The sequence below is a fragment of the Lactuca sativa genome, chromosome 4 (genome assembly GCF_002870075.4).
Source record: "Lactuca sativa cultivar Salinas chromosome 4, Lsat_Salinas_v11, whole genome shotgun sequence".
Lineage (NCBI taxonomy): Eukaryota > Viridiplantae > Streptophyta > Magnoliopsida > Asterales > Asteraceae > Lactuca > Lactuca sativa.
The window spans coordinates 303,401,739-303,412,441 of record NC_056626.2 but is presented as its reverse complement, the minus strand read 5'-3'; the positions used below and the strand labels follow the sequence as shown (position 1 = coordinate 303,412,441).

General features: G+C 38.4%; 1 protein-coding gene across 1 annotated transcript; it reads left to right on the top strand.

Annotated features, from left to right (window-relative positions):
- Positions 1-2,224: 2,224 nt before the first annotated feature.
- LOC111910737 (14-3-3-like protein) lies at positions 2,225-3,902 on the top strand. Its single transcript, XM_023906563.3, has 4 exons — positions 2,225-2,871; positions 3,135-3,257; positions 3,362-3,478; positions 3,661-3,902. The coding sequence occupies exons 1-4, from the start codon at positions 2,383-2,385 to the stop codon at positions 3,706-3,708; spliced, it is 777 nt and encodes a 258-aa protein (XP_023762331.1). The 5' UTR covers positions 2,225-2,382; the 3' UTR covers positions 3,709-3,902.
- The last annotated feature ends 6,801 nt before the right edge of the window (positions 3,903-10,703 follow it).

Sequence of the window (10,703 nt, the reverse complement as noted above, 5' to 3'; positions counted from 1 at the left end):
AGCTCCTAACTTTCCTTCTATGCATGGCCCTTTGGGTGTTAAAAGGCCAAAAGAACACCTTGAAGCTTGCATGGGGCTTCCATGGTCATAAATTTTGCACCTTTATGCCATGAAACCCCTTCTATACCCCAGATCTGAAAGGTAAGTCACTTGGGACGTCTATTTCTCAAGGACTAAGATTCTTGGACCACCCCCCCCCCCCCAATAAATTAAGAAGAAAGAGATTTATATACTAAGCAAGGTTGAGACCTTCTTACCAGAAAATGAAGAGGATGAGGTGTTGTTTCTGGATCTACTAACTTCCTTCTAAATCTCCAAGCTTCTCCTCTTATTCACAAGCTTCAAATACCCAAAGTTCACTAAAAAATGTCTCACAAGCATTAGAGGTTCGAGATCTAGCGTTTGGACAATGGAGGCTAGAAATGGCGCCAAACCCTAAGTCATAAAGTGTTTATATAGGGTACAAAATCCTGAATTTAGGGTTTTCCAAACCCGGTCCAACTCATCGAGTTGGTCCCCTCCGACTGGTCGAGTTGGTCTTCCAAAAACACGCGTGACCATCATTCCAACTCGTCAAGTTCTCACCCTTGAACTCGACGAGTTGACTTCTTTTTTGGAGATTTCTTTCCTCATTTAGCCTTCTGGTTTACGGGTGTTGCATAAATGCTAGCTGATTTTTTACGTTTTCAGTTGCTGTCAATTTACAGTGTAATTGCAATTGGTATGATTTTAAGCCAAAAGGTATAATGCAGGAAAAGATAAAGATAACTCTATATGTTTTTGGTTTACTCGGTTATACTCTTCATTTGTTTAAAAGCTTTGTTGAGTATCAACTGATATAATATAAAAGACAATGAGAAAACAGTGTTACACAAACAATCGATGAGAAGTCGTTGAGAAACAGAAATCGTGAGCCAACAGTCGATGGTAATTCAAACAATCCATAAATCAAACTCTCAAGTCTTAGTTGTATCAGAGAAGGAAAGAAGAAAATTAAGGATACATTATCATAAAATGCGGAAGGGCGTCGATGGTGGTGACGGGAAACGTCAAATGCGGGTTGTCGGTCGCATGTCGCATCTTGGGTGGGAGTTGGAGAAGTCGCAGTCGGAGTACGGGAAGGAAGCTGAAGTCCAATCGAAGTTAGAAAGTCGTCAATCGATTGTGGAGACCGAAGAAAGCTGAAGTCCTAATTTCCCATTTGTATTTTACATTATATATATATATATATATATATATATATATATATATATATATATATATATATATATATATATATATATATATATATATATATATATATATATGGACCCCATGGGAGTACCAACGGAAATACTCAACCCGACTCTGGTCCCGAAAATAAATGGGGGTTAATCTCACCCTCGCCCCTGCTCCCGAATTTTTTTAAAATTAGTCTCGTACGATATCAGGGTCCCACGGGAACGAGGTTCCGGGGGGTTTTTGACATCCCTATATCGGCCCATGTTGTTTAGTGGGCTCGGGAATTTCTTGCATACATTATATTAGTGACAGATTACTAACAACTTAGTGACAGATCAATAACAATTTTTGTTTTGATTAAATTATAACCGTTATTGACGTATCGTTGATTTTTGTTTATATACAAAAATTATATTTAAGACTCATTTTTACATTTTGCACAATACCTCTAAAATCAATGAATCAGTCCCGATTGTTATGTATCATCCACCGTTAAGCATCCGTTAACCACACATTTTCTTGTCAAATCTAGGCTCACTTATTTATTTAATAGTTTATAACCTGTGGAAACTATAGTAGATATATTTAAAAATTTTATATAGATAAAAAAAACAAAGATATTATCCATTATAAGTAATTCTAAATTAATTTGTTAAGCAAAATAAACAATATAATGTTATTAGGATATGATTTTATATTTTTCAATTTTGAATTTGATTTGTTACCATAAAAAAAAAATAATAATAAAAATCATAGAAAAATATCATGTGTCAAAAGACATTCTAAAAAGTTGACACGTATGATTTTTAGGTTTCATTATTTATTATTATTATTATTATTATTATTATTAAATTAAGTTCATGAAAGTTTTTAATTTTATTTTTAGTACAACATATGAAATGATATAAAACGTTACATTGTTATTTTTTGAATTAAAAGTGTTTGAGTCAACGATTACTATTATCGAAGGCTTGTAATTCACTCGTTTGTAAAAGTGCCAATACAATATCCACTGCTACCTAGCACGTCACTATCCCGTCTCTCTCTCTCTTCCTCTGCAAAACAAAACTATATTGAAATTTAGGGTCCGACGACAACTGTTCTCTCCCTTGATCTCATCTCTATAATCTCTCTTTCTCTCTCACACACAAGCACACACCAATGGCCGCCGCATCGTCTCCACGCGATGAGAACGTTTACATGGCAAAACTTGCGGAACAAGCAGAACGCTACGAAGAAATGGTTGAATTCATGGAAAAAGTCGTCGCCGCCGCTGACGGCGGAGAGGAACTAACCATCGAAGAGCGAAATCTCCTATCCGTCGCCTACAAGAACGTCATCGGAGCACGGAGGGCCTCATGGCGCATCATCTCCTCGATCGAGCAGAAAGAAGAGAGCCGAGGCAACGAAGGACACGTGTCTACGATCCGTGACTACAGATCTAAGATCGAGACGGAGTTGTCGTCGATTTGCGACGGTATTCTCAAGCTTCTCGATTCGAAACTTATCGGATCCGCATCTAATGGTGATTCGAAGGTCTTTTATCTGAAGATGAAAGGCGATTACTATCGGTATTTGGCTGAATTTAAGACCGGATCTGAGAGGAAGGAAGCTGCCGAGAACACTCTCTCCGCTTACAAGGCGGCTCAGGTTAGGGTTTTCTCCTCTCTACTCTCCCTCACTTCTACTTATTATATGAGATTTTCTTCGCTTTTAGGCTTTATATTCAAGTTAAACATTAAATTAGTCATTCCATTTCCAAATTCGAACCCTGTTAGGTGCAGATTTGGTAAAAAAGAAACTATGTTGTGGTTATAACTTGTAACTTGTAACATCATCTGTTGGAAAATCTGTTCATTTGTTCCCCTTATCATCATCTATCGTCTCTCTCCTCTAAATTTTCATTCTTTCAGGATATTGCAAATGGAGAACTAGCTCCCACTCACCCAATCCGACTAGGGTTGGCACTCAACTTCTCTGTGTTTTATTATGAGATCCTGAATTCACCGGATCGTGCGTGTAATCTTGCAAAACAGGTGAGATACATGAGCTCATAATCATGTTATTGAATCTTTTATCAGTTTTGTTTGTTAATAATTTTGATGAAATATTATACTGAAATGTTTGGATGTGTTTACAGGCTTTTGATGAAGCAATTGCTGAATTGGATACTTTGGGAGAGGACTCTTACAAGGACAGCACTCTTATTATGCAGCTTCTTCGTGATAACCTCACTTTGTGGACTTCTGATATGCAGGTATTTTAATTTTTAAATGAGTCAAATCCTCGAAATAGCAATGTACTTTCATTTCTTCTTAATTTCATCTAAAATACAAAACAAATTTTCACTGTGTAGATTTTTAAAAGTTTAATGAAAATGTGTTGCTTTTTATATTTACTGTAATGTTTATTGATTTTAAATGTTTGTTTGAACACCAGGATGACAGTGCTGAGGAAATTAAAGAAGCACCAAAGGCCGATGAGTAGTGAAAGACCATTCTACCCCTGTCTGTTTATGCTTGTTCGTAATTGTTTTTTTTTTTTTGTCTATTGAAAAATTGCTACTTTTTTAGTCGTAGAGTTTCTTCTTTTATGTTTAGTTGTGATTTCCATCTTTCCAACACTTTTCACAGTTTCTAAATATTATTAATTAACGTCTGGTTGTTAATTTCTTATTTTAATTGCTTGTTTTTCATTTTCATTTTCATTTTCATGAGTCCACTTCAACCATTTATTAATCTAGAACATTAAAAAAAAGGGTTTAGGTCATTTTCATCCATTGAGCAATTTTTATGAATGTTTTATTTTAGTTATTATATTTTGTTTAAGCTACCATTTGTCATTGAATTTTTTTTATTATTTGTCATTGATTTTTTTTTTTATTATTTTTCATTTTAGTCACTCAATCTTTTATTATCATTTATATAAAAATTAAAAAAACTACAATTTTTTTTTTCTATTTCTCCGCAACTAAACTTGTTATAGCAATTATTTTAAAATAAATTATATGAATATTGTGCTCATGAGCACATGTTTAATGTTTTTAATTGCTTCATACAAAATGTAGTTTTTGTGCATTGAAGGATGATTGGGGCTTTTAGAAGTAGACTTGGTAGTGTTTTTGATTAATTCATATGTACCAAAATATCTTTTGTTTTGGACCCACCTTTCACGAGGTCACCTAACGTAAAACTAGTTATAGATGATGATTTGGTGCGTTTCTACCAATGGTGAGTGATGGGATGAATAATGACAAAATAGTCTTTTATTATTATTATTATTATTTAATTTAAATCATTAGGAGTGTTCGAATTGTAACATTTCAAAAATCATAACAAATTTAAACTTTTCAAAAAAGTAATTCAATCCATAATGTTTACAAAACCATTGTTTCAAAAGTGTTTCTCAGAAATCTAAGTGTCCCAAAAATCCAGATAATATAAAACCAAAGGACGCACACGATTATGTCTTCGTCTTATCATGGTCCTCAGACGTATCTGTAACAAAACTAAAACTGTAAACCAACCCTTATTGAGTCCCCCCACATTACCGTCACATAAGATAACAACATGCATACATAGCCTTCAACATGACTGCACCGCCTCACCGGACCTTCAACCTATCTGGACCGCCTCGCAAGTCTTCAGTCTATCCGGACCTCCCTGGGTGTCTTGGCCTTTAGTCTCAGCTGGTCCGCCTCAACCCAGTAACCCATAACATATCAACATACACATAATAATCAATAGCTAACAAATACAGGTAGTCATACAAATTTAACACATCACTACAGCATGTCAACATCCTACATATCAGGATATGAATTTAACAAATCACTACAACATAGCAACATCATATATACCAGGACACAGATCTAACAGATCACTATAACATAACAACATACAGCGAACCAGGATATCTAATCCAGTGGGTTGGCCTTGGTGCCTTTGACCAATAAGTACAGTGAGGAAAACTCACTTCTTAATCCGAATACAGTCTGAATGAATCTCTACTCCGACAACCGGCTCTACTTGACTCCTATTAATTAAAACATTTTCCATTCTGGATTAATAAAAAAATTCCCAAAATACCCTTGGTCAAACTTAGTCAAAGGTTAAAGGTCAAGTCAACATACAACCGAGTCAACCCAGCTGGGTCGACCGAGCCGAGTACGCTGGGCGTACTCCTCTTTATGCAAGGCGTACTCACTTGTTGACTAGATGATGGGGCTCTGACCGCATACGCACAACGTACCACTTGGTACGCCTAACGTATGTACCTGGTCAGCCCATTTTCTCATCAAGAGCTTAATACATCAAGTCATTACGCCCAAAGTAAGATCCAAGTCCCAAATGACATCCTTGACCATGAAGTTTCCAACTTTATGGTCTTGCATGGCCAAAAAGGGCTTAATACTAAAAACCTGATATACTTAACCCATTAAGACCTTGTAGCACACGCATGGAAGGGAATAATTGATCAAGTCCACATTTTTACGCCTCTAAGCACCTCAAAATGCATGAAAGCGCAGGAGGAATGGGCTAAAGCATGCAATACTCCAAAAAGATTAAGACTTGGGACAAAATGCTGATGAATCAAGAATGTAGCAAGATCTTAAGGAAATACAAGCCAAGTTTGAAACTTTATACCTCTTGGAGGTTGCTAAAGAAATGAAGATTTTAGATCCAAGGCTTCTTCAAGCTTCCAAGGTGGTTTCACTTTCTTCCTTCTTCTTCAAAGCCACAAAATGAACACCAAGGGTCAATAATGCCCAAACAAGGAACTAGGAGTTGTTAAGGTCGAATGGGGGTAATGGAGGCTGGTAAGAAAAGAGGTTTGGAGGCCATAAAGATTATTAAATAGGGTTTGTGGCTCACCCGTGTACGCCCCGTTACTCTAGGAGTACGCCCAGCATACGTGCGTCCACCCCAAATAATTACAAAAATGTCGAGTCATTTTCCAAACTTTTTCATGCACAAGAGCCAAAATGCAATATTTCTTCATACTAGGGTTAAAATTGAAAATACCTCATCATCAGGATGTTACGATTATCCCCCACATAAACTAGACTTCGTCCTCGAAGTCTGCTGCTGCGAACAACTCTGGGTAATGTTCCTGCATCTTCGACTCGGTTCCAAAGTCCATTCGAAACCCTTTCGATGCTGCCCTTGGACCTTGACCAAAGCTACCACCTTGTTACGTAAGGCCTTCGTCTTCCGATCTGAAATTGCCACTGGTCTCTCAATGTATTTGTAACGTCCGATTCATGGTATGTATTTTAATAAGAATTATTCATTTTTCCAAATGGAATCGACGAGTTGGAGGCCCCAAACTCGTCGAGTAGAAACAAATTTTTGGGACGGAGGACTTGAAGTCTACCCGACGAGTTGAGAAGCCCCAACTCGACGAGTAGGGCTGCCAGAGTGAAACCCTAATTTTCAGGGTTTGCACCCTATTTAAGGACTTTAACACTTCATTGTGGCCTCCCTCATCACCTCCCTTTGTAACACTCGGTTCATGGTACATATTTTAATTATAGTAAACTTATGTTTTGCTCTGGGACTCGACGAGTTGGAGGCACAACTCGTTGAGTAGACTCGACTTTAGATCGGGAGGATAAGTGACTTATTCGACGAGTCGGGAGACCGACTCGACGAGTAGGACTATCTGGATGAAACCCTAATATTTGAGTTTGCACCCTATTTAAACAACTTATAATGCCCCAACCCAGCCTCCATTGTTCCTCCCAACCCAGAGAAAGCCCTAACTCGAACCCTAAGCCTCTTTTGAGTGTTCTTAAGCTTGTTGGTGACTTTTGTGTGCATTTGAAGTTGGAAGTGAAGAAAGAAACTTAGGAGTTCAGGTGGAAGCTAGTAGATCCAGAGGTTTTGCTTCTTTCTCGGTTCATTCAAGGTAAAAAGCTTGAACCTTGAACACCTATCTCTTAGATCTTGTTTTGGGCTATTTTCTACCCCTTTATGAGTTTGTGAAGTTATAATCGAATTTTCTGAGTGTGTTTGGAGTTACACTTCAGGTCTGGAACCATTGAGGGTTCCCATGGCATAAAGGTGCCAACTTTATGGACATGGGAGACCCATGCATCATATAAACCTCTTTTTATGGCTTTTTAAGCCAGAAACCCCATGCATGGACATCAAGATTGGAACTTTACGTGTAAAATGGACCTTGGGAGGTCAGATCCGTGATTTTGGTGCATTAAGACCCATTATAATCGACTGTATAGTTTTGGAAAAAGATAGACTCGCCGAGTCCCTCGTTCATGGGACTCGGCGAGTCGGGACATATTTTCCATCAAATCCTTTCTATTGATGGGCCAGATGCTAGGATTGAAGGTCCTTCGGTTGTTTGGACTCATTAGGGACCTAGAAGTCATAGAACTCGGCGAGTGTATAAGCCAACTCGGCGAGTTCAAGGTGTAACGCCCGCAAATCCGGTCTAGTCAAATTAGAGGCAATAGGGGTCGAAAACGACTTTTCGAGAAAAGATTATTTAGAATAAATAATCTTAACCAAGTTGTAGATTATGTCACAAAGTTTCCGTACATATAAAGAACGCCGAAATCCGAGTTATAACGAAGAATTTATGACCCGTCAAAGTTTCGCGACAGAACCGACACGATACCGGAAAGCGTGAATAGTGAATTTACGATACAACGAGTTTTAGCCTTAGTGATCTAAACGAAAGTCGTAGAATATGTTAAACTAAGAACATCGATAAAAAGAACACCCAAATCTGACTTCGTATGAAGAAGTTATGATTTTTCGAAGTTTCGAGTTAGTAGTGTACAACCCGAAATTCGAATATTAGATCAAGCGATTTTTAGCCGACACGACCTGAACGAGAATCGAAGATCTCGTTGAGAGTAGCGTAACGAGAAAAAGATGGGCGAAAACGGATGTCGGATGAAGAAGTTATGAGGATTTAACGGACCAATCATGTCCCGGCCTGTTAATAATATAAAATTTAAAATCGAGCCAAAATTAGCCGACGAAGTCTAAACGAAAGTTGTAGAGTACGTTCCCGCCTTCGCGTGGATATAAAGAACGTCAAAAACGGAGTTCGTATGAGAAAGTTACAAATTTTTAAAGTTGAAGCATGAATCTACGAAGTCTGTTGCGAGGTTGATGACGTGGCTGCATCTGGGCCGCCCATCGCTGATGAAGGAACGCGCTTCGGATCTTGACACGTCGCCCTTCACATACGCCCCGCGTACCCTCGCCTTATCTCTTCCGATGTTGCGAGCCAGCCGGTGCGAAGCTGGCACCCTTATCCGAGACTACGCCCAGCGTAGCTGCTGGACACGCCGCGTAGTCCGAGGCTGCTGGGGCTATAAATAGCATGCGAGCCATTCCGAGTTTTTCACTCCAAATCCACTTCTTTCTCTCACTAGTTTCTCTCTCTAGCTCATCTAAATCCCCCTAAACCCTAGAAAAACCCCTTAGCACCCTAGGGAAGCCCCGAGGCTCCCGGAGTCCTGAGAAAAAAGAATTTTTTGGTTTCGAAACGCTGCTCCAATTAAGTCCCGATTTTCGATAAAATTCACTGTAAGTGTGCCACGCTTACGCAATTTTTTTTATATAGCTTTCAAATAATTATAGGAATGTTATTAGGTCCTTAAAATAATTATCTGGGCTATTATTGAGTGTTATTAACGCTTAATAATAGTCAGACTAATTAATTTGTCGTGGTTATCGTTAAACTAAACCCTAGTGGTATCGATACTAGGTTTTATCGAAGGAATATCGTTTTGAGAGTATTGAAGCGCTGTTCGAGTGCTAAGTCACCACCTAATCAGGTGAGTGCATAGTTACTTTTAGCTTACACATAGATATGAAGTATTTTATATAAATTACGTGTTGTGTGTATATTATCTGTATACTTGCTATCTATGTTGGATGAACGTTTTATACATGTTTTCAATGATTTAAATTGTATATCTATTTTATATCTACAAAATGTGTTGGGTAAAACATGGGTAGATGTAATAGTTGCTGTGTGACAAAATAAAATAATGAGAGGCCTCGTTATAGCTGTTCTTGATGATCTAGTCATCTGGCGGAGTATAGATGACGACCACGGACTATTCTAGACAGTCCAGTGGAACACTAGCAGGCTCGCAACCTGTAGGTGTTTATTCGAACTGTGTGTTTATTCGAACTGTGTGAACTGTGTGCTCACCAGGTATACTCCATCCCAATGATAGTCCTTTTGACTACGTCCCTTGTGTTAGATGTTTTAGGGACGTAATGTGAGGATAACGGGAATGGGTAATTGGGTTGATTGTTTGATGTTTAAAAATAATAATTATATTATTGTGGGTTGAAAACCCTATGTGCTCACCAGGTTTCCCAACCTGAACCACTCAATTTATTTATATCACAGGTGTTGATATGAAGTGACATTACACTGAGAGATTTAAAGAGATGTAGATCACTAGTGTAAATAATTGTAAGTTCTGTTTATGCTTATGTTTATGTATTAACGATGACATCTCAAACGTTTTAAAATGAAATAAATACGTTTCTTCGAAAATGTTTTAATAACGTATTTACCATGTTTTTCTGGGAACAAATTCCGCAACATTTTTATAAAATGAAGTACTCTGATTTTTATAAAGCATAAACAAAAAATCGGTCTTTTCTGGCCGTGATTTTGGGGATGTCACACAAGGTGATGTCCCAACCATATGAAGACTAACTCGACAAGTTTGAGGATGAACTCGGCGAGTCATAGACTGAACACCTTCATACGGATGAAGATGAACTCGACGAGTTCAAGGACGAACTCGGCGAGTTGGTTGAAGATAGTCATATGTGTTGTTGAAGGAGAACTCATCTAGCACTTGCTAGACTCGATGAGTAGGGGCAGGATCGTGGCATTTTGTGGACGTGGGGACTCGACGAGTTGGTGAACCAAATTGGCGAGTCTGGTCAACCAAATGTTGACTTTGACCAAAAGTTGCCTTTAACCAGGGTTTTGGACCTCGACTTTGATTTGGACTTGATTGATCCTTGTAAGGGTTATGAGTATGAATTGATAACTTTGAAAAGTTGTCGTGTAGGGATTAAAGAGTCAGCGAGAGTCGATTTTCACACCAAGGACAGTGCAAAAACTACACGACATTGAGGTGAGTTACCTTCGAGTAGAAGTGGGTCTAAGGCACCAAGGCCGACCCAGTAGTAGTTGATTATAGTTAAGATGATTGTCGTTGTGATAATTTTATGGTTTGCTACTACCTGATGTGTCCTATGTGCTAGTATGATATGTTATATGTGATAGTGGTAGTAGAAGGGGAATAGTCCCCCGATTCGGTCGTTAGGACCGAAGGGTAGGTCGGACACCCCATATATGTCTGATAGCATGTTTATGATATGTTATTATGTGCTAGTAGTAAGGGGTGAAATAGTCCTCGTGACCGGGAGCACCCCAGAATGGCTTGACATGGGTAGGTCAGCACCCCAGAA